Source organism: Electrophorus electricus, chromosome 12, assembly GCF_013358815.1.
Source record: "Electrophorus electricus isolate fEleEle1 chromosome 12, fEleEle1.pri, whole genome shotgun sequence".
Taxonomy (NCBI): Eukaryota; Metazoa; Chordata; class Actinopteri; order Gymnotiformes; family Gymnotidae; genus Electrophorus; species Electrophorus electricus.
The window spans coordinates 8,445,598-8,469,870 of NC_049546.1; the positions used below are offsets into that span (position 1 = coordinate 8,445,598).

General features: G+C 40.1%; 4 protein-coding genes across 7 annotated transcripts in view; 2 read left to right on the forward strand and 2 right to left on the reverse strand.

Annotated features, from left to right (window-relative positions):
* Window positions 1-8,166, forward strand: part of erc1a (ELKS/RAB6-interacting/CAST family member 1a) — a 21,793-nt gene extending 13,627 nt beyond the window's left edge. The window contains exons 11-19 of one of the 2 annotated variants that reach the window (XM_027024550.2): window positions 1-3; window positions 284-295; window positions 785-872; window positions 1,051-1,182; window positions 2,087-2,247; window positions 3,207-3,354; window positions 3,792-3,893; window positions 4,492-4,548; window positions 5,538-8,166. The exon at window positions 1-3 is cut by the window's left edge and continues 191 nt beyond it. In XM_027024550.2, the coding sequence (XP_026880351.1) occupies window positions 1-3; window positions 284-295; window positions 785-872; window positions 1,051-1,182; window positions 2,087-2,247; window positions 3,207-3,354; window positions 3,792-3,893; window positions 4,492-4,518 (673 nt within the window). In that variant the 3' untranslated portion in view covers window positions 4,519-4,548; window positions 5,538-8,166. The remainder of the gene's footprint in view (window positions 4-283; window positions 296-784; window positions 873-1,050; window positions 1,183-2,086; window positions 2,248-3,206; window positions 3,355-3,791; window positions 3,894-4,491; window positions 4,549-5,537) is intronic. The other variant, XM_027024548.2, reaches the window with a different exon arrangement.
* Window positions 8,167-8,770: 604 nt separating this feature from the next.
* On the forward strand, window positions 8,771-17,439 carry fgl2b (fibrinogen-like 2b). The gene is made up of 2 exons (XM_027024543.2): window positions 8,771-14,376; window positions 15,266-17,439. The coding sequence occupies exons 1-2, from the start codon at window positions 10,482-10,484 to the stop codon at window positions 15,970-15,972; spliced, it is 4,602 nt and encodes a 1,533-aa protein (XP_026880344.2). The 5' UTR covers window positions 8,771-10,481; the 3' UTR covers window positions 15,973-17,439.
* The window catches only part of immp2l (inner mitochondrial membrane peptidase subunit 2), a 60,349-nt gene continuing 51,446 nt past the window's right edge, over window positions 15,371-24,273 (reverse strand). Inside the window, exon 5 of the mRNA XM_027024561.2 lies at window positions 15,371-15,440. Coding sequence (XP_026880362.1) covers window positions 15,431-15,440 — 10 coding nt within the window. The 3' untranslated portion in view covers window positions 15,371-15,430. The remainder of the gene's footprint in view (window positions 15,441-24,273) is intronic.
* On the reverse strand, window positions 18,064-20,447 carry tmem60 (transmembrane protein 60). Of its 3 annotated transcripts, none has more exons than XM_027024566.2 (2): window positions 20,283-20,447; window positions 18,064-19,751 (listed from the first exon to the last, which is right to left on the reverse strand). In XM_027024566.2, exon 2 carries the CDS (start codon window positions 19,707-19,709, stop codon window positions 19,305-19,307), a length of 405 nt encoding a protein of 134 aa, XP_026880367.1. In that variant the 5' UTR covers window positions 19,710-19,751; window positions 20,283-20,447; the 3' UTR covers window positions 18,064-19,304. The 3 variants fall into 3 exon arrangements, with proteins under 3 accessions (XP_026880367.1, XP_026880366.1, XP_026880365.1); XM_027024565.2 differs by having other exon boundaries at window positions 19,988-20,447; XM_027024564.2 differs by having other exon boundaries at window positions 20,295-20,446.

The following is a 24,273-nucleotide window of genomic DNA, read 5'->3' on the forward strand; positions in this document are numbered from 1 at the left end:
GAGGTCAGTCAGCTCTGCTTTCAGGTCCATTCACGCTGTGTTGACAGTGATCATCTCAATGTGTCATTGTCACCGTCAAAGTGTTGTCATGGCATCTGTCTGTTTTAAATGTGGTGTGAAAGCATCGTTAGTGTCAAAAAAAATGTTTTCTGTCTTTTTGATTTCATGATGCTGCCGTTTTGGTTTTAACGCTGTGTTTCAGTTTCGGCTCTTGCCGAGTGGCTTTTGAATTTCCTCTTTTGTCTCCCTTCTTTCCACCTTGCCACCTGGAACTCTGCACTAGTGTGGCTTCCAGGTTAGTAGGTGCAATACACGTGCATCTAAGCAGCCTACTGACCCCAGCATTCCAGCATCGAACCAATAACACACTGCTAGGAAAAATGGGACATTACCACTAACAGTTTGACACTTTCCAATTTAGGTCTAATAATCCACGTGCCACCTACTATCTGAATGATTCATTTTTATGATGTTATTACACATGTGACAAACAAAACAAAGTCATGCTCTGGTTTGAGCCTTCAGACAAACAGTGTTGTAGACATAAGCCACGCTGCATTTTCCGAAAGCTTTCCATCATATCAACCATCGTTATATGGTCTAGAACATGTTCTATGTCCACACAGTTGTTTCCATAACGATGACTGGTACGCTTCAAAGCTTTTGGGAGGCTGTAGGCATGGTGAAGGCAGCCTGCCATGCCACCCTCTTTAATGGATTTACCTACCATCGGTTCGGAAACTTCACCTGTTCCATTGTTTCACTCTGCAACTTCCTGTTCCAGGCAAATGAGGGAACAGGGCAGGAAGCCCGCTGGCAAACACAGAGAAACAGCCAGCAGGGGCCGAAACACCATCGATGGCACGCAACAGGTGAGGAGATCCAGGAACTCAACTGCATAGGCCAAATCACACATGGCTTTCCTCCATTCATGCACAGTGCAGCAAAGATGGCTTCTATGTGCTTCGTCATGTGCGTGATGACATCTAGGGACCCAGCTATAGGCTTTGTGTTCTCCTGACCATGTGTCCTGTTGCCTGCCCATCGCAGGAGTGTATGCGGCAGAAGGCGGAGCGCATCGAAGAGCTGGAGGAGGCGCTGAGGGAGAGTGTGCAGGTGACAGCAGAGCGGGAGGTGGTGCTGGCACAGGAAGAGGCCACACGCACCTACCAGGAGAAACAGGTGAATGCCACTCACTCAGCTGCAGGAGAAAAACAGCAGCTGTATCAACCGAAAAATTCCACATGAAATTTTTAAAATTAGCTCAGTGGGTGTTGTAGGAGTCCTTTAGTCTCTTTGTGATTGTTTCACTGACTTTACTTGAAAATTCTAGATATGATCAATTAAGAGCACATTTGAAGAGTTATTACAGTGTGAAAAACAATAACGCTTAGCTAAAGTTACATTTGCTTTATACATTTGCCTATGGATTCGTTGACTGCTTTAGAAGAAACTATTACTTTGGTTCTACATTCACTAAGCATTTTATTAGGCATACTTACCTTGCGGGTATACTTGCTGAGTGTACAGTTAGAGTATGTAGCCCATCTGATGGCACATGTAATTTTTCAGCCATACTCTACCTCATTCATTACCAGTCAGTTTCTGTTGATTGATATTTGGGTGGTGGAACATTTACAACACAACAAAATAATGTTTTCAACTGAACTGAACTGAAGTGACCAGAATTATGTGGGTTGTGGAAAATTTTCAACACAGCAAAGGCACTGATATGGTAGTGGGTGTTGTGCTGGTATGTGTCAGGCACAGTGGCATTGCTACTGCTGAGCGTGGTACCACCACCCAAAATATCCAGTCAACAGCAATACTGTGATCAGAAACTAACCACTGATGAACTAAAAGTTGGTTAATATAAATTGTAGATGGACACAGATGGGGTATAGTGTCTAACTAACCAAATTCAAACAGAGTGCCCGGTAAATGTTGAAGTCTGCACAAATAGAACTCCTATACCAATATACACTCAAAAGGTTCAGGCTTTGTTTGTTATTTGTTACTGGGTAGTTCATGCTACATAGACATAGCAACCATACCAGAGAGAGCAATCTGACTGTCTCTTAAACAGATGGAGGACCTGCTTGGAGCAATGGAGAAAGTGAAGCAGGAGCTTGAGTCAATGAAGGCCAAAATGTCATCTACACAGCAGTCTCTAGCAGAGAAGGAAGCCCATCTGACCACACTGAGAGCGGAGAGGAGGAGACACCTGGAGGAGGTCCTGGAGATGAAGTAAGTTACGCCCATCACCATGCAATTGCTGATGTTTGTCCCTGAGACTGAACATTTGTTTCAATTTCTTCAAGCAGGGAGTTCCCATGATGTTTGGATAATGCACGGCAAAGTGAGTCAAGCTGCTCTGTAAAAGCCATTTAACAGCAACATTGGCAAAATTAATACTATAAATGAGAAGGACACTGGTGTGTGGAATCATGCACATTGCAATCACTAGATATGTCATCATCACACATGTCAACATGTGACATCCCAGGATTAAAAAAGGAGCTGAAGATTAAAAGCAGATGGGCTCGTAAATGGAGAAGGGCTCCAAACAGCTAGCTGAGGTGGAGCCACATTCACGGTGCATTAGATAATGCATTTCTTTCTCACACAAACAAGTTTGAGATCAAAACACGTTCATTCCACATCTTTAAATCATTAGTAACATGTTAAAAGACGGGGATGTGATATTCTGTTTTGTGTCAACTTGGCACATAAACAAATTCTCTTGCCACCAAGAATAAAAAGGTGTCATCCAGTGTGTCAAAGAAGGTGATAAAAACTCCAACTTTGACAAAAGCACAGGCTGCATACCTGTGTCCCAAGGGATTTAATTCTGCTAAATGTTTATGCAGAGATAATGAAAGCAGAGAAGGCATCATGCCACACATAACTCTTGTCATCTGTTTCTGTTTCTATTTCTGGGAAGCCATCAGTCTTTTGATATTTACAAAAGGGAGTGTAAACATGCTAGTAATTGACCATTGTGTGCATGTAAAGTTTATATTTCTAGGATGTTTCTGAGAAGTGGCATGTTATAAAAGAAACGAAGTCCCACGTGTGCCATGGTTTGCTTTGGCCACCGTGACAGGGGCCAGGCTGAGGAGGACTTGTTTGAGGCTGTAGTGATGTTACAGTGAGGTACCATCTGACCTACAGCCATTTAAAGCCAAAGCCCTTCTGCCCGATAGACAGGAGGCTCTGCTGGCCGCCATCAGTGAGAAGGATGCTAATATCGCCTTGCTGGAGCTGTCCTCTTCCAAAAAGAAGAAGACACAGGAGGAAGTGGCCCAGCTGCGCAGGGAGAAGGACCGTCTGGTGCAGCAGCTCAAGCAGCAGGTAGTGACTGCACCACAGAGCTTTGATGGAGGCTGGCCCACCGTGTGTGCTTCGGTTTCACATGAGGTTGTTTCTTACAAGCTCAGGTCAGTCAGACTTTCTCCTAAGGTGGTGACCTGGGCAATGCACTACCCAATTAATCTCCTACAGCTCACCTGTTAAAGTAGGTGGAGCAGGGTGTTGGCGATACATAGATCATAAGTTAAATTCCCATGGAGCACAGAGATACTGTCTCAACTGTAAAAATATCACTCTGCATAAGTTGACATGGAAAATACTGGAAAATGTGGACTAGTCAGCATATTCCCTAATACACTATTTTTGCTCCTATCCCTCTTGTTCTCTCTTTCATACGTCTCATATCTTTTCTTCTTCATACCCCCCCCCCCCCCCCCCCCCCCACCCCCACCCAAACTGTGCCTGCTTGTTGAACATAGACACAGAATCGGATGAAACTCATGGCAAATAATTATGACGATGGCCACCTGAAAACAACACCTGACCAGACCAACCACAAGCCCCCGAAGTCACCTGACCAGGTCACACGTCAGCAGCCTGACACTTCCTCTCCATTTAACCATAATTCTCTACCACTACCATCAGCTTCTTTTTCTTCCATATTTATGACATAATACCCGTTACTATAGCTCAATATGGAATGTTAATAAAAAAATTTAAATTCACATTTCTACAAGCGTTCTATCTGAAGCAAGCTTTATGGGCACCAGAACCCCGATGAGAGCTGGGATCCGTCTCGTTTAACTGCTGTTTATTACAGAACTTGGGTTGGAATTACAACTGGAAATGGCCTAATGAAAGCTTACATTTCCAGTTTGATTCTTTCCCACTGTAAATGAAATGGAACTGACCCCAACTCTAATGCAGTCTCATCTATCAGTGAATCATGACTCGTCAACCCTACTGGTCTTATTCATGTCAGTAGACGTTGCCTCTAAGTACAGCTCTAGGATCTGTTTCATCTCATAGCCAATACCACAAAGCTTCTGAGGTCAAAACATTCAAAACTGAGCCTAGGTCTGTACTTCCCGGTCACTTCTACCTCGATCTGTTCGCTTACTAACCAGGTCTTCTTTCCCATGCTGCATTTGGCTAAACCCCTGGCATCTTAACCAATAGGATGATGAGGAGGGCATTTGGGCATAGCCGCTCTGGCAGCCATGTTGTTTTAGAAGGGTGAGCACTTGTTTGGTGGACGTGTGAACGCCAGTCTCAGCTGCCCTTTTCCTCCCCATGCCTGTCCAGCCGGCCTGGCTCTACCTGTGGGAGATTCTGAAGCTACGTCATAGCTGTACCCAACACCCAGCAGTGGTCATTTAAACTGCATTGCAGTTCAGTTAGTAAATTAGTAATTGGATAATACCGCATTACAAATCTGTTCACTCCAAAATATCTCAGAGGCCCAGTGTAGTTTGGAAATAAATATTGTGCTGGTGATTCACAGTTCCAACTTAGCACTGCTAAAACGTGGCCTCTATATCTCCTTAACCTTTATTTTGTTTTGACAGTCTGTTATTTTTGTGGGTTAATATTGCATGAAATCTTTGCTTGCCATCTTTCTCCCTTCACCTCACATCAAAACAAATTTTTTTCTCACCCCTTTTAATTAAATGTACAGTTTATATTACTCCTGAAGTAACCTTGTAAATTGTAAGTGCTGTAAACATTATGTGGTGGTGTTTCTGTCATGGTGGCAGAGGGTGGACAAAGTGGGTCTTGTATATATTCAGGGAGCTTTCATTAGAAATGTAGAAAAGCTTTAACCTAAACCATTAATTCTCCTGGAAGTGTTGATAAGTTTTGAAATCTGACAAAAACAACACATCCAAGAGAAAAAAAAAACCATGGCATTGTGTCTTTGGATTTGAGAAAGTCTGATTTAATAGTTTGTTGTTACCACCCAAAACATGCCTCCCAAAGCATGTGTGTTACAACATCAAATGCATGTCGATATGCCTTGTGTCTTTAATAAGTAAGCTGATTGATCTGATCTGTAGTGATGTCTATCTGCAGTTCATGCTTTCTGCTTTTAAATGACAGAAAAGAATACTCTCACAATTAGAAAAGTTAGATTACACTGATGCATGAGTGTCTAGCTCTGATATGGCCAATTCAGTCTCTATTACTGCCTTATATGTGTGAATAATAGCTTGTGTGTTATGTAGATGAAACTTGGGCGAAGAGCTACAGGGCACAGGAGCTTCACATCAGCCGACTGACCACAGCGTACAACCATGGAGGAGGCCTCCTCACCTCTCACTTCTTTTCTGTAGAACCAGCACTGCTCACATCTCACCACATCGAAGCCCAAGGACCCTCAGACGGTGCTTATAAACCGGCGATTATTGGTAACGCCCCACTTTGCCTTGCAAAAGCAATTTTCTTCACAACAAATAAATGAAAGAAAATACATTTTCTTTGCTATCACCTAGTTAGTAGAATGATATAAAGCATCACTTCAGATCTGGTTTGCTTAAGATGTTACATTATGCTGATGTAAATGTAAAATCCATCTTATATTAAAAATCTGGTTCACTGACCTATTTTAATATATTGTATACATTTTATTATCAATTTACAAAATAGCATTTTTAGATAATGAATTGTGGTTGACGCTGACTCTTCTCTTTGATTCTTGACGTTGTTTAGTCAGAGCCTGGGTTGGTGAGAGTCAGACTGACACTGTGGACTGTGTGCTGGACTTTGCTTAAGACCTGCAGCAACTGGGTCTGTCCTCCAGGAGCCAGCAGCCATGCTCTGACCCTCCTGTCTCCAGCAGTCCTCACTGTCTCTCTGCTCGCTTCTCTACTCGCTCCACTTCTCTTAAAATTTAAGCCTAAAATTGTCACCTAAAATCTGGCCTTTAAAATCAGGTGTTTTGGTGAATTAATTGAAATAACAAAAAAACCTGTATATCAATTGATATAAACCTACTCAATTCATATGATACTACCTGTACATGTCAGCAGGCCTACTATAAATAAAAGAGCTGTTGTGAAAGGACCTCAAAACCAACTTGTGGATAAATAACACTTCTATAAAAAAAGACCATGTGAAAAAGAAAACGGTGAAAACGTTTAAATAGGTTTAGAAAAAGCAGATCAAAGATGACATTGTGTCCATTTTATTAAAGACCGAAAAAAGACCAGAGGAAAAAGAGCCTCATTTGGCTTTGATACTGGTGCAGATGTCAAACTCAGCAGTGTATGTTGAATTGTGAATGCACTTTTAATTTTATACTTTTGATTACTGTGTTATATCATCACGGTTGATTACAGACTAAGAACGTCTGACAACCTGATGGGTGGTGCTATGTAAAAATTTCTATGTAAACTGAATGCCAAATTGTTGTAAGTTATACGCTAATTTGACAGCTGCACCTAGTATCAGACTGGCAAGACACCTATGTTGACTGGTTGTTCACTACCTTTGATGGTACTTTGACATATCTTTAAGTATTATATGAGTGTTGAAAGAGATATAGGTCTCCTCACCACTTGCGACATTCTGTCAGTGGTGCAAATCAGGTACCGTACACGTCACTTAATTTCCAGCTGCTAAAATTGATAGACATATAATGTGTGTGAAACTATTTTGTAGTGCTCATGGCGGAGTCATCCAACCCTCGTGAGGTGGCTGTGGGGTCTCAGTTAAGTGTTATTGTTCTCTGTACAGGCAGAAGATGCACAGAGCTCCACTCTGTGAGCTCTTACAGCAAAATAGGATCCAAGTATCATCATATCATATTTAGAGGTCTAGTTTATGAGGGCACGTTGCTGGCTTTATGTGTTCTCATAAACAAAGACTCCATTTAGTCTCTTTCTCTCTCTATGGCAGTAATTTTTTAATGTTGCATTTGTGGCCTATTGTCTTTGTGTAATGAAAAAATAGTTCTCGTTACAAATCAAACAAAGAAGAAAGATGATAAACTATAAAAAAAAAAAAAGACACGGGTATGAGCATTCTGACTTTGTATAAATGTGTATGTATATAAACATGTATTATCTGTGTTTTCACTCTCTGTGGTTTTATTCATACTCATACTATACTTTTAAAAAGCTGAATCAGATGACCCAACACTTGGCTGTGTATGAAAATAAGATGACTCAACACTTGAATGTATATGGGGTTTTCTGTGACTTTTCCAAATTAGTTGTTATCAGCAACTGGAACAGAACTATGTAAGAGTTTATAAAGTATACTGTCTGGCTACTGAAAAGTCTATCAAAAGTCTTGACTCACAGGGCTCCTGAGTGGTATATTAGAAAATCGTTTGCTCCGTCATGTGTATCATCCTGGGTTTGCTGGTTTGAGCCCCGTTGATGCCACAGCCATCTGTGGCTGGGAGTTCAAGGGAGAAAAACTGATGCTGCTCTCTGGGTTGGAGAGATGGCAATATTCTGTCCCCCATCATTCACACTGACATTAGCCAAACACGGACAACTGAATGCTAATGCTTGCTGACCAGGACTGTTAACACTTTCCTCCGAGTGTGTTCAGTTGCCCTGAGCCGCAGCATGCACAGCAGCTTGGAAAGATCTGGTGGCTGGCTTCGTGTGTCTCCCAGGAAGAACATGTTCACCACATCCTCCATGGTTGGTAGATGGTATGATGGGGAGAGCTAGCCAGTCCATTGGCGGGTGGGAATTGGCATAACTGCTAAACTTAATTTGTGGTAATGACTTAACTGTACTACTGTAGTTCTAACGTACACTGTGAAACCTGGGAATTTAATGTACATTGTCTTTATCAGCAATATACAGCTATTGCAAAAATATAATCTTCAACTTACAATATCAGATTTATAATAAACCAATTTTAAAATGTTTTATGTTGAAACTCATAGCTTTAATCTCATAATTTGATCACTAGTCCTCAAAACCTTTTGACAAAAAATGTAAAATGGATCATTGACTAAGAATTTGCAAAGTGTAAGTTGTAATAGCATTTGTAGTTTATTAAGTTTGGATGAAATACCAGAGAAAAAAATGACAATGGCTGTGGAATCTGTTGCATTTTCAGTTTCACTTCAATTTACCTTCTCAACAACAGCCTGAGACTGTTATGTAACACATTCTTTGCATACTAGTTTTCAAGTGAAAATTAATCATAGATACTTGTATTATGAATTAACTGTCCCATTCTCAAGATGAATAAGAATTATCCTTCCAAAACTGATGTTTATTAAGAATGACTGTAAGTGCAGCATGAGAAATGGAGTGTTGGATGAGTTCCAAACTGTTCCATTTTAATGACACAAGAAAGAAATCTTTATGACAATTAGCTAAGGACTAAATGAAGTGAAGGTTTTAGAAATGCAAACATTTGAGCCTGGCATTATCTTTTGTTTATGCATGATAATCAAGTCCAGATGATTCTTCAATATTTTCAATTCTGCAAGTAAGACTGTAAAACAGAAAAAGGTAACTTTAGGGTCCTTACCAAAAAGTTGAAAAAAAGTTTGAAACCCTGTTAGGGGATTAGTGCTACACTATACAATGAATCCTGAGAGACATTTCAACATCAACATTAATGTGAACATTACTCAACATAGTAATGTGTAAGGCTACCACCATTTATTTATAATTGGATGACTATGCACTACTAACAAGCTACATACTAACTGTTGGTCAAATGTTTGAGTGAGCTGGTTTATGGAAAACTGCAATGTTTACATAGCTAGTGACACTGATGAGTTGAACCATCGCAGAGGGAATTCAAGCTATGACGTTGTATGGGCATCTTACAAAAATAGTCCAAGCCATACATGGTAAAGTCTTTGTGATTACCTCTTCTAAAGAGGGATAATTAACTTTAGAACTTCCATCAAAAAACACTAGACAATCTCTGCAGAGAATTTGTGTATGGCAGGAGCTGATGGTGTTTGGACACAGTACTCAAAATGTAAATGTTTTTAAACCAATAAAAACAAACAAAAAAACTCAAACCAAATTGGAAACATTGTTCGAAACTTGCCTAATGTGCTCCTTAATAGAACTGGTTTATACTGGAAATCCAACATTGCTCTTATAGACAGCTTGTTCTTTGTAAAAGTGAAGTGCCACACCCAGAGGCCACGGGGTCTTGCGCAGTTCAGCTGGCTCGGTATCATATTTTTGCCATTGTGCAACTGGTCTGGAGTCAGAGGGGTTACTGAAGTAGCAAAACATTAGACAGGACAAACTTAAATAAGAGAACACGGAGCAAAATAAAGCTACAGCTAGCTACTATCTAACAGGACAGCCCAGCCCTGAGCATACCACCAGTCTTTGCGTGTGAGTGCTGCTTTTGTGACAGGATGTAGAGTATCTGCCTGCCAGGATGAATGTCCCACATATGCATGCTCGCATTCTTGCAGATGTAATATAAGATCAAAGTGCACTGTGGTCCAGATTAAAGTGTGATGCATCAGATTACACATCTATAAATTAGCCACTAGAAGGAGCACATTTTAAAAATCTGTAATCAGATTTAACAATGAATTAAATAAATACATGTTTGCTTAAATCATTGTGGAACAAAGAAAGATGAGGTTTGTGCCAAATCAAAGTTAAGAGTTTTCTGTGTAGGCATGTATGTTTGTTTTTCAGCAAGAATGGTAAATAGCAATAAAGAGTGACTTAAGATAGAAATGGGCAAGCAGTTAAAATGCCTAAATGCCCCAAACACAATCAGATATGAATAATAACAAATAATAATTTTGAATAATAATTGTGACTAGTCCTGGAACACACACAAAAAAATCTGCACAATTTTGTGCTTTTCATTAACTTTGTAAAGGAATATGTCTAGACTGGAAGTTTTTCTGATAGGGGTTGGTGAGCATACTGTACAGAATGTACACTATGAAGATAGTAGATTAGTGGTTACATAGTGCTCTTCTTGAAATGTATTCTGCGTATATAGAAATGTATATTCTATAACTTTAAGATATATACTATATTCCTCAAAAGCTTTGATAATTCTGTCACTTCTGAATGGGAATCTCATACGCATGTTAAAGCAGTGCCTCTCTCACAGCACAAAGGGAGGTGGTCCTCCACTGTCTCCCTCTCTCCCTCTCACACTGCTCAGCAGACCTACCAGATCCTCTTACTGAACACACCAGAATGTGGCTGTCTGTGCTCTTTGTGTGGGGAAATCTGTTAATGTTCGCTGCTTCTCAGAGCTGTGGGGAGACATCCAAGGATACTGCTTCATGGGTGAGGCTAAAACCTCTGGGGCAGTGCAGAGATGGGGAGAACATGTGCCCGTACAGCATCACCCTCCCTCCACTCACTATCCAGCTGCCCAAGCATTTCAGGGACCTGGATAAGATGGCCAGAGAGCTGCAAAGCCTGACACTAATGGTGAACCAGCTGAGGGAAGAATGTCAGGAGTGCAGAGGGAGGCAGAGACCAGAGTGGAGTGTAAGGACAGATGATGGAGGGAAGGCTGGAGAAAGGATTCAAGCTTCCAGGGGCACTGTCAACACCAGAGAGAGACAGCACGACTTACATAAGAGGGTGAGGATCGTCCAAAGCACCACGCCAAACTCTGCAGGGGAAGACACTATGCTCATCAGCAGTGGCACAAGGGAGGTAAATCGAGTTATTGGAATACCAGGGTGGAACATGAGTCAAGAGAGGAACATGAAGACAAGTAGCTCTGGACAAAGGGCTGAGAGCAGTGGAGGGCCACAAAGATCTAACCTTTCACATGTGGAGATGGCAGCCGAGAGCGTGAGTGAGGTAAGAGACCTCCACTTATTTACAGGTGAAGAAATAGTAAAAGAGTTGGAGTCTCCAAGAGCTAAAATGACTGAATCACCTTTGCTAGGAAACCAAGATGAGAAACAACTTACAAACTATGAAAAAGCCAGTACAGGAAGGGTAGGGCATGGAATGAACACCAGTGGAACCCTGACTACACCAGGCAACATCCCTGAAATCAGTGTAGTTACTATGGTTTCAGAAAATGTTGACACTGAAACAAAGCAGGTCAGTCCACCAAATAAGGATGAAGTGAACAAGAGATTACATGGATTTCCTCGACCAATGAATATCAACAGAAAAGAAGGCCAGCTGAATCCAAATATTGAGAACAGATTAAAAAATCCAGGTGGAATGAGAAAAGTGTATTTACCTGTCAGGGACAGGCCAGTACAGAGTACTGCTAGAGTTCCACTGAGGACTGGCAATGGAAGGCTAAATGGAAAAACACCACAAATAGCTGACAGAAGAGGCAAAATTGGTAGTGGCTGGACTGGATTGAATGAGGACATAAACAGACCAGATGTAATCATAAAAACTCCACTCAGAATAGTCAGCAAAAAAATTTCAGGAGAAAAAAATCCAACGACCAGTGTCAATGCTCAAAATAACAGAGAAATAGAGCTAAATAGAACTGAAACCTTTCCAATCATGAAGCAACAGGATGAAAACAAAGAAAAAGTAAGTGATAGTGGGGTAAACCAGTTAAGAACTTTTAGTCACGATGAGGCTGATAAAGTAAATGTGGGACGTTATGCCAGTATCGCGCAATATCCAACTGCTGAAAATAAAGGCAGCAAGAAAAACAATAACCACAGAGCTAGAGGTCTTGAGCAAAAGCCATTAAAGCCCAGCAAAGATGTAGAGTGGGACACAGGAGCAGTTCTAAATCCGGTTGTTACAGTTAAGACAGTCAGTGGACTAGAGAAGTCACAGTTATATATTCCAGACAAGGCTGATTCCATTGATGCAGGTCATACAAATCCAGACACTCTGGACAGTAAGTCTGAAAGTCCGTTCAGCCTTAGCATGAATGTAGAGAGTTACACTACAATGGATCTGAACCGATTTAACAGAACTGAGACAGACAGTGAACTAGATATGTCAGTAATATCAGAGAATGCTGATCCCATAGCAAATATAAGCCATACCAATACACAGATTATGGACAGAAACTCTAAAAGCACATTCAACCCCAGCACAGATGCAGAGAGTAAAACTGAAATGCTTTCAAAACAAGTTAACACAGTTAAGACAGATGGTGGACTGACGAGGACAAGAAAAATCATCTCAGACTTGTCTGATGCCATAGTATCAGTAAGTGATACAAATCCACAAAGCCTGGACAATAATCATGATCTATCCAAAGGTCGGTCATTGCTAAAACCAGAATTTTCCATCACTATGCCAAACAGTGGAGAAATTAATAGTTCAAGCCACATCAATGCACAAACTGAAAGAAAACATATGCTAAGGATCAACAACACTGTACCCTTGAATACGCATCCTGTCAAGCAAGCTCCGTTTACTAATAGAAGAGATAAGAGCACAATAAGAGGTAAGCAAGGACCACCTGTTGTGGGTCAGAAAAGGATGGCTAGACCCTCGCCCAGTGGCCTGCTACCTCTGAGGAGTCCAGTAGCAAAACATTATTTGAACCATACAATGAATTTCAGCCAAGGAAAACAACTGAATCCTCCCAATCTGAGAATGGTGAAAAATGTCACAAGAGTAAATCCAAACCATGTGGAAGGACCAGAAAGAACCCACCCCACCAGAGGTATTTTAGATAAAAACCCCAAATTGAGAAAATCACATGTTTTGGAAAGAAGGCCAGGAAATGAAAATGTGCAGACACCTTTAAAGGTTTTTACCTCAGGTGAAGCAAAAAACACCAGTGGAGAGACTGAGAATATGGTGGGCATAATGAAGAGTGGAAGCAGATATCTTTATTCTCAAGATGGTCCCACTACATCCCGCCCCAAACAAGAGTTCAAGAGCAGGGAATATGGCTTGACTCGGTCAATCAAACCCACTGTGGCAATGCATACCATTGTGGACCAAGCCCATGCACAAAATAACAAAACTGTTCCTACAGTAGAGGCATTACATTCATTGATATATTTCCAAACTGAAAACACCTCACAGAGCATGGAGACAAAGCTGTTTCATGTAACAAAACCCAAAAATCCTGGAGGAAAGAGAGAGCTGGATACAATTACACATGGTGTCAGGGATGACAATGTCGAGACAGTATTGAGTCATGACACAGTGAACCATGACAGTGATGATAACAGAGGAAGAGCCTCACTGCAAGTTGTGGGGAAGACTGAAGAAACTGACAGAAGGCAGAGAGCAAAACCGTTCATGGCCAACAATGTAGGCTCCAATCAGGACAATGCCAAGGCACCTTTCAAAGTAGAAACCCCACCAAGCTCCAGTGGAAACATTTTGCTGACAGTGAAGAGAGAAGGCAGCAAGAGGAAAGAGTTAAACTATCCAACTACTGTGGACATGCTGTACACTATAAAACCATTGACTAAAGATAAAGAAGGACCAGTGACTCAGTTCACCACTCCCGCCGCATCAGCAACATATTTTATGGATCAAGATTATGTGGAAAAAGTTGAAACTACTCCTGGAGTAAAGGTCTCAGACACACATGTTCATTACAGATTCAAAAACTCCAGTGAGGATGTAGAGTCCAAAACTTTGACTGAGAAAATATCTGATCATGACAGAGGAGATAAACAGTCAGATCTTGATTTGCAGAGTACAGGCAAAGCTGGAGGACCCAGTGATGAGACAATGTTACATCCCAACACTGCAGACAGTGTCCAAAAGAGAGCAATTGGCTCGATCCCTCTTGTTATGGACAGAATCAAGGATAGTACAGTGGCAAAGGGCTCAGCCCCATCTACAGAGAGCACACAAATTTACCATAAAAACAGCAAATATTCATTTACAACCTCTAAATCGATAGAGAACAATAATTCATACAATAACGGGAACGCCTATCCAGTGGCTGTAGGCAGGACTGGGGATAATCAAAGGATGAAAGACATAATAGCACAGAAAACCACAGCTGAGGGCAGCAGTAAGGAAAATAAGAAGAGACCATTCACTGGTATCAATGTGGAAGACAGAGATAACTTAGAGACCCAGCTGCTCAACACCTGTCAGGGCCAGTGTGACCAAAGACCGACTCTTCAGCCGACACTCAGCACTCGGAGATCATTTGAAACTGACAGAGGTATAGAACTTTTTCATTTTAATCACTTTGTTGATGTTTGTGAACAGTTACACATTAAATGCATCAAGACATTCTGAAATATGTAGAAATTTCAACTGGCATTCTTACTACTTCAGTTAAATATACTGGCCGCTTGAGATTACGTAATAAGTCTGATGATAAATGCTGAAGCTCAGCAAATGTTTATAGTTGAATGGCAAAATGATTTATACATGTTATTTCACACAAAGCTTGCAGCCCTTGAGCGTGTCAACGGTATTAGATGGATTATGTCTGTGGTCTAGAGTTCATGTGCAGACTTTTATATTCTCAAAAATGAAAACATTAAGATGAAAACAATCTACATTACATAATACAAAAGTACCCAATGATGAGAACCACCAAGCCCTGCTATTCTCCCGTGACATTGCTCCAGTTCTAAACACTGTAAGGATTCATCTTTTTATACCAGGGATCAACTAATGATGATAACTTGATATAGGCTTTCATCTGAACAGCAGATGTTGTGGCTCTGGGAAAGCAGGGAGATGGAAAAGAGCAGCTGCCCTTTCTGTTTTTTTCTGTTGCAGCAGGATAAGGCCTCTTCACTAAGATTACACTAATTAACCCCAGGTTGAACCATTACAAATGGGTGGTATTAAACAATGCTGGAAGAATGTTTCCATGCTCTCCGATCCTTTTTAAATGCACATTTAAGTTTCTATACTCCTGCTCTAGTATTCTTTTAAGGACACATCATTAATTCACATTGTTTTCTTGCATTTCCTCATTAATGTAACAACTAAATATAACATGATTATTACTGTGGCATGTTAATGCAACTGAATTTTATGTAAAGCTCCGACAAATGTTAAGGTTTTAAAACAAATGGGTATTCTATTACCCACAGATAAACAACAAGATTGTTCAGATCTCAAGAAGAACATGAAGAATGGTGTTTACAGCATGACACCAGTAGGATCAAAGCATGCCTCGTTCCACGTCTTCTGTGACATGGAGGCCTCTGATGGGGGCTGGACTTTGATTCAGCGTCGTCTTGATGGTACTATCAGCTTCAACCGCACCTGGGATGAATACAAGAAGGGTTTTGGCAGCTTAACAGGCGAGTTCTGGCTAGGCAACGACAAGATCCACTGGTTGACAGCAGCTAGAGCCATGGCACTGCGTCTGGAGCTCGAGGACCTGGATGGGATAAAGGAATATGCCCAGTATGATGACTTTTATGTGGCCAACGAAAGCCTAAACTACCAGCTGACTATAGGAGAATACTCAGGCACTGCTGGAAATGCTATGCAACACAGCAAAAGGTTTAACCACAACCAGAAGTACTTTTCTACTCCAGACAGGGACAATGACGAGTATCCCTCAGGAAACTGTGGGGCCTATTACAGTTCTGGATGGTGGTTTGATGCATGCATGGCTGCCAACCTAAATGGAAAGTATTATCAGACGAGATATAAAGGAGTGCGCAATGGCATCTTTTGGGGCACCTGGCATAATATTTCCAATGAGTACTACCCGACTAACGACAGACAGTCTTTTAAGACTGTCAGAATGATGATAAGACCCAGAGAAAACTCAGTGTTAGATGTTTAAAGATTAAAAATAAAATAAAACACAGAGGCAGCTGTTCTTTTCCTCTTCAGGAGAGACTTTGTACATAGAGTAGATCTACTTGGATAAGTTCCAATTAAATTCTTTCTTCCTCTAGTGGACTGTTAAACAATGTTTTATTGCTATTCTGCGTCACCGTTTATATAGGACATTTGTTGCTTCTTTGGATTTTCAGAATTTGTAACATATACATTTTACAATGCTGAATGCCAGATCAGACTTAGAATAAATATCTCTTAAGGTTACTTTGTAAGGACATACAATGTCCTTATTACACTGGGAAACAAAATTTTAACTCGTTTTGCTTCCCAAACATAAGGCTGTTATTACATTTCAGATATGGACAAATGTATGATTTTTGCCTACATTTGGCCTCAGGAACAGCCCCGTTCACTGTCCAGCAGTAGTCTGTCAACATACAGGGGCTCCACTTTCTTTGGTACCACTTTTCCATACTATACATAACGATACATGTATATTGAACAACAACGACTATGGGTGAGAGAAATTCTGAAAACATTTGGAGCCGGAGTGTGAAAATACACAAAGCAAAATCATTGTTGACCAGTGTTATTAATGTTACTGCTGATGATCAATAATAATTAGACAAATTAATGGTAGCTAAGACTTGGTAAGCTGTAAAATTTACCGGCATTCAGTTCATTTAAAAATGTTTTCTCTCCCCCATGACTGATAAATATATATTTATACAGTCACTGTCATACCAAAGAATCCTGCATCCAGAAGATAACCTTACCTGAAGAAAGTAAAATTTCACTCCATATATATTAAAAAATACCTCCCTTGAGACAGAGCTGGGATTAGGTAAGTCATTCTTCATGTTATTTCTAAATAATTTGACTGTGGTAAATTAAAAAAAAAACAATGAAAAGAAAACCCTACTGGATAAAGAAACAGAGGTTTTACTGTACGGTGCTTTTTGATTCATTGTTTTTAATTCTGATCCAATTATTTTTGTTAAATATATAAACTCAATTGCATGAACAAACAGCATAACTTGTTTTTAATACAATGATAAAAATGAAGAACTTCTGTTAGGCAACATGAACATTGTAGCATAAACCGCTGTTTTGTCAATATTGCTGTATTGATACAGTCATACAGTGCCTCCATGTTAATTCCTTTCCTTGTACATTTCCATGTTTACTTCATTAGTGTGCTCTAGCTTGACTTTGCATAGACATTTATGATATTTCATTATTACAATTTTTACACCCATATTTTTTCTTCTAGTTAACCTCTGGTCCATTCCAAACCAGAATTACAAAATATGTTGAATGTTTATTATTTGTGAACATATTTTAAAATTAATACCTCCAAATATGAAGCATTTCCTTCTACCAAAAAAGACAAGTTGAAGAGGAGGTAGAGGGTGGAATGCTGTAAAATAAAATCAAGTCAAATAAAATCAACATCAAACATTCAAAACAAAGCCTTAGTTGTTTTTTCTTTTGATATTTAATACAATTAAGAGTTCTATTTAGGTCTTAAACCTGTTTCAAAAGAGGTGTGAACTGCCCTAGGAATACACTGCACAACTTCTCAAATTATTTGCATTTGCTCCTGTTAAAAAAAATATATACAGAAGACAGTTTGATATATTTGTAAAAAACAATGTATATGTGATGGTGTGTTATACTGAAATGAGTTTGATCACGGAAATGAGGCACTAAAATGAGCTTGATCAATTCTGCACTCTACATGGTCATGTGTAATTTTACATCAGCTCCAAGATAGCCTGCTGTGAATTTGCATATTGAACAATGAGGCAGACTCATATATACAGCTTTTAAAAACACCAGCCTTAGCCAAAATGAGGGGAGCAAAATTAAAGTTGTTCGGGCTGAAACCTTTTATCTCAGGTGAGGTTCTGGTTTGTATACAAACGGAGAAACAGTGTCTCAGTTGTCATAATTATTCACAAATTGAAGCACTATGGCAGATTTTAACTTAAAGCTATGCCCAAATACCTTTCAAGGCACTACACGTGGGGAAAAAAAAAGATGAGCAGACAACTGTTTACATGTCTGTCCTAAACGACTAGCACTTAAAAAGCTATCAAAGCCTGTGTCTGGACAGCATCAAATCCTCATTCCTGCGGCAGTCTCAAAGCAAGACTAAAAGGATGTAATAATGAAAAAAATAGCTAACCTTCTCAGTATCTATAAGATATTTACAGGGACAGTAATATACACTGCCCATTTTAGTAGAACATAGAAACTGAGCAAATATCCTTTCCACAGGTTTAACATTTAATTTTATTTACAAATCATGCATTAGATGTTAAAAGGTACTTGTGTGTAATTCCAGAACACAACCAATCTAAACAAGCCACTTAAAAAGTCTTTGCTGAGTTAGAGATCCTTTGTAAACAAAACTCCCTCCAGTTGACAAGTTTTTGGTTCTTGCAACAAGAACCACAAACATGACATACCTGCACAAAACACAGCCTTCAAAGTGACCTTCAACCCTCTCCCAGGATGAACTGAGTACATTTCAAGTACAACTCATTTCACTCCCACAAATAACATATCACCTGAACAGAACCATTCAGAGCTCAGTGCACGAGTCCCATGGGAGACTGAAAATTCCACTCCTGACATCTAAAATAAAATATTTGTTATAGGCAGGCCTGCATTAGAAAGAGAAGCAGTGTCCAATTCATGAATCATTAATGCAACAGACACACCACTAGCCAGTAACCTCAGTTACCTTCCAGGATGACATTTCATCTGATGCCAAGTTACCTGAACTGGAATCTGCTGTTTACAGGGAACCCAATTTGAATCATTAAGAATAGCAACAAGCCCACTCCATAAACTCCATTACAAAATTAACATTAGTTAAACACTGATTAGTTAACAATATACAGCATATTTACACTGAAGATCAGTCTTTTTAGTGTGATGAAAATCTCAACCATACCAAAACTCAGAAAACACCCAATAGGTACCTAACATGAATCACAAAGAAAGCATAAGCATGGTAAGAACCTGTGACCTGAAACCCCCAACACGCCTTCAATCAACGTAAAGATTATTCCACTCTGTTCGATCACTTAGGCAAATGTTTTGAATGTCCCCACTTCTTATGCAATAGCTTTTGTGCTATTTTAATAGAGAGGTGTTATATAGTATAATTTCTCCTAAATCTGCTTGTCTCATCCTAAAATTCAAAAAGGGCAGGTTTGAGAGACTGGCAGAATTAGGAACCTTTGAGATAGGATATAAGTTAGAACACATTTTAAGATAAGTGTCATCCAGTTCTTCATGAGTTATTCATGTTATATGTGCTCAGTCTCTTCGGAAGTGGAAGACACTGTACCCAAGTTCCACCATGGCTCCAATGAGAAGTGCCCAGAGCGGAACACAAACAAAACTCAGCCAGACGTCCGTCAGGCGTTCCAGCTTAGCACACAGCGTCAGGCAAAAGGCGAGCTTCAACAAAATCGCCACAAGGTACCACACTCGCTTCTTGAGGTTCTCTGCTCCGTTGCGTGGATCAAAGCCCGGCTTGCAACGGCCAGCCATTTTAACAATAAGCATGAGCAGGAGAATAGTGTCAAAAGCCCACACAGGAAGGAACACAAGAAACCAGCTCCATTGGATCTTGTCATCCAACTTGAGGACCAGCATAATGAGGAAGATGAGGCAGAAGATCCAGGTGAGGAGTACTCTCTGTGCCAAGGACATACTCATTCAGAAAAACTAGTGCAGGAGGCTGCTCTGCTCTGAAGCAGTCTGAGAATTAGATAAAAGACAAGTCCTGTCATATACCTCAGGCTATCTTATAGGTCATGTTTACTTTCAAAAGTTTTCATGTGCCCATTTTTAGACGTTTCCCTTCTAGGCCTATACTTCTACCTATAATTGTCTATAAATATAATTGTTTAAAATTACATTTTCAGTCGTAAAGCAAAAATGGATATTAGTTTGCAAAAGCTAGCTGGCTAAGTAAGAAGAACGATTCTGTTTACCTTAGGGTTTGCTTCTGCATGGACTGACACTTTTCACAACCCTTTTATTGAAGTTGATATATTGCGAGCTACAGTTAGTTACGGGAGTCATCCTTTGTTTAACAACGCTTTCATAGAACAGGTAGACGAGTTCAAGACACGCTTTAGAACTAAATTAGTAGCCAGGTTAAGATATCTAGCTAGCGTAGCTACTGGAGTTAATAGTTGCCACATACAGATTAGCTAGCTCACCTGCTAGACTTTGAAAGTAAGACAAATTATTTGACAGACTAAACCAGGTTTCACCAACACTTACAAAATATTTTACCTAAAACCAGTTCGCTTGAGTTTTCGTTTGGATCAACAGGGAACAAGTCACAAGGACTGTGTTTTCATTCCACTCTTCGGCTTCTTCCCTGAGTAATTGGGTCAACTAGCCAGTTGTTTTCAAAACGTCTTCGTTTTCTGACTCATGGCATACAACCCGGTCAAAAACAACCAGGAAAGCTTCACGACGCCCCCTAGTGTGATGGAGTGTACAACGTTATTCACACAGGTGCTCAGCTCAACGTCACCAAGAGAATTTTAATGAGTCACTCGGTAACTGTGTAGTTTAATCTTAGGATAGGTACGACGACCGTAAGATTAATTTAATGGCATTCTGCAGAGTTATCATAATTTATCTTTGGATACACCTTTCATTTGATTCAACATTTTAAATGCATGTAAGCATCTAGGAAAAAAGAAAAAATGTCTACATTATGAAAGTTTAATTTACTTTTTTTTTTTGGACTACTGTACTACTCAGTGAGAAAAGCCTGCAGCTTCCGCTTCTACTTTGTTAGCTACATTTTGGTGTCCTGGCTCAGATAATCTGACCCACGGCCATCTGTCGAATAATTTTTCTGGCCACACCAAAAGTTTCCCTGACCTCCACTCGACCATCCTCGTGAACGATCTCTTCGAGCTTATCCAGGCCAGCCAAAGCCTCTGCTTAATGTTTCTAATGTGCCTATAGGCGAATGTCCCGGGCAGTCTGCTGCCTGCGGGCTCCACCACAGCCTTATAGACGGAGCGATAGTGCTGAACGCTGAGCCCGTGGATCAGGAGCGACCGGCTGGAAAGATCAGTCACTCGGGCCCGGAGGCGTCTGCACAGCTTCCTGCATCTCCCCAGGCTTTCTGAGATCAGCCGCTTTCGTTTCCTCTGGGATCTGTCCTTGGATCGGTTCAGCCGGTCTGCCTGCGGCACAGAACGTCTGCGTTCAGAGGCATATCTCACAAACCACGACACGTCCCTCTCTGTCTGCTTTGCACATACGTGGCTGGTTAGGATGGAGCTTGCGACGTTTCACAGCGGATCTTACAAGAACAAGCAGACCAATAATATAAAGATTGCAGCCGTAGTAAGAAAATGGTGTTCAGGCTCAGGTTGAACAAATAATGAGTATTTACTCGGAGAAAAGGAATGACACCAATTGTGCGGTGATAATTTTTCACCGAATCCGTCAAATAATAGCACATTTAAATCTCTCGGCGGCTGGGCTGAATGGCACAAACGTGCAGTATGCACTGGCCACGTCCCTGTGGGCTTATGGTGTTGGACCTCTCGGCTGCATGCCGTTAGAGTTGGGCTGCTCATACTTTTCTGCGCCTTGCGTAGTAAAGATCAGAAACTCGGTGATTCGGAGAAGCTAAACACTAGACATGTAACGGAATATAATAAAATTATAGCTAGTAAATGGACACTGAAATTGAATTTTGCATAGTGTATTAGTTTTGAGGGTTTTTTGAAACACAAATACCGTTGTCGTTTTTTTTTAAATTAATATATTAAGTTGTCATTACACATTGCAGATGTCAACAAACCAGCCTACGTTCTGTATATGCACTTGCCAAAGTACATTCCTCATCTGATTGTTTTATTCCAAATAGGAATTTCAATTTTTATGTATTTTGTTTTTTCTAGTGGCATAACCATATTTTGGAATGTAACTACACCTTTTATTCTAGAAAACAAAATGGCTCAACGTTCCACTGCATTTCTTTTAAATGCTTTTACAGCCTATAGCTTAGTTTAACCACCAGAGGTCACTGTATTTCAACAGTCTGCATCGATGGGAGCAGCGAGCAAGGTTATCTTCATGGTCTGTATTCTATTCTGCTATTTTGACCAGCCTAAATACAATTCCTTAAGTACAGCACTGAAGGCTAAATTTAATGTTGTCCTTCATTATTTTTTAAGAATCTGTTTTATAAAGTTTCAATCAGAATTTTAAATACTAAGTGCTTCTCCCACACGAGAAGAGCCAACTATAAATGGAAAAAAACCCACCTATTTAAAAATGATGTTTATTGTTTGTATACAATCAAGTCCAACTGCACTGGGGTCATATTATTTGGTAGGACATGGTGCAAATATTGCTTCCCTAAAGAAACATGGGTTTAAACCATAAATAGGATATAAAAACAATTTGAAAGTTCCCAGCAGTAGCTTTTAAAATTGTCAACATTAATTGATATTTAAGAGTACTCAATAAATCACTATTGTTACAATAAGGATCGAGTATTATACCATTTTGTTGCATCATATTCAACATCACATTCCAAAACACAACTAAACCAAACATGAGATCTTCAATTTTTCCATCATGCTACCACTAAGATCAAATCTCATCCCCATTTTCCAATTTAAGACATACAACATATTTTCTCAGATGCCCTATAGGTAGTGATTGTGACAGAAACACTCACTGACACACACAACACTTATTCAGCATACACACACATTGCATAGTGATTCATGGAATTTTCTTATTATCCTTCGCAAATATCCAGTTGTAGCTTTTGCACGTTATTGCAGGCTGCAGGGGATGACTGTACAACAGGCAGGTAACAATATCAGTACTGCTTTCCTACATGCAGCTTATCAAGTGAAACCACACAACAGCACCGTGCCCCTGGAGTTCGACTGCCCAAATGAGGTTTTAATTGGTTTTTCCTAGTTCCACAGATTTCTGCAACATGCCAGGAAGGAAAAAAAACACAATGGGGGTATTTAGATGGGTAGGAGATCTAGAATAAAAGACAAGGCCAGAAACAAGGGAGAAATCAGCTGGCTGCTAGCACACAAACAGTTCCTGAAACTTTCAGTTAAATTTAGAATTTCTTTCCCATTTTCCCACTTCTATTGTACTTGCTATCTTGCTCTTTGGGCGCCCGTCTGCGACAGGAAACGGCAGCGCTTTGCATTCTGCACAGTGTTCATCCAGAATTCAGAAATTAGCATTTGGAACATCAAACAGGACGCAGCAACTCAAAGGCAGGTTAGTCTCCTTTACCCACTGCATCATCACTGACTAAAGATGCTCATAAATATTCCATGCATATATTTTGAAAGTTAGAGGTTGAAGGTCATGTCCCAGAAACTGAACACATGAAGTTCTGCTGACCACAGCTGTACAATATCAATCAGAATGTCAACACTATACTGATAGTGTGTGCTGGAGCTCAACCACTTAATGAGTTTTATCTGAAATTGTTTTAAACAATTATATGCTTTCAGTGACTGGAATAATGAATGCTAATTTATTTGGCTTGTATGTTTAAAGTTTTAGGTAGGTGACAAGTTTTTGTTTGTTTGGTTTTTTTTTACATAATTGTTTCATTCCACATAATTTCTGTTGAACAGATAATTGACACTTTGGTCTTTCTGTTGTTGATGTCTTGTCTAGGATATTTTATTGTCCTCTGTGCTTTGTTTTCCATTTTCATTAGCTTTAAATTGGCACACTGCAATGCAGCTATGCTTATGCTGTGGTAATGACGAAACAGAAAATAAAACAGGTAATAATCATTTGCCAGAAGCCATTTGTATTCTTACATGCAGCATAGCAACCTACGAAGCAGGGGTACGCTGGTGTGATACCAGTCCAAGCCCCTGCGAGACCTGCCCAAATTGTAAATCCATCTATACTTGGCTGTTTCAGCCATACTGGACCTCAGCTCTGAGCTGATGAATGTGTGTGTTTGAACAGCTCCATGAGAGGAAAAAAGACTGACACACAATTCCACTCCAGTGCCCACCCAACACTGAAACAGAGCATCTCTTTGGCTGTCTTAGGTAAATTCAATTTAGAATTCAATTTCTTCTGCAGTGGAGGTAATGTGGTTGTCATGTTCAATAAGAGATTGCTTCCCCTCTGAAGAGTTACTTTTCTATACGAATAAACTGCTTTGACAGGTCTGTCCTGTGGGTAGGGGTGGGGAGGATACAGGAAAAAAAACCTAAAACGAAACAAAAACCCA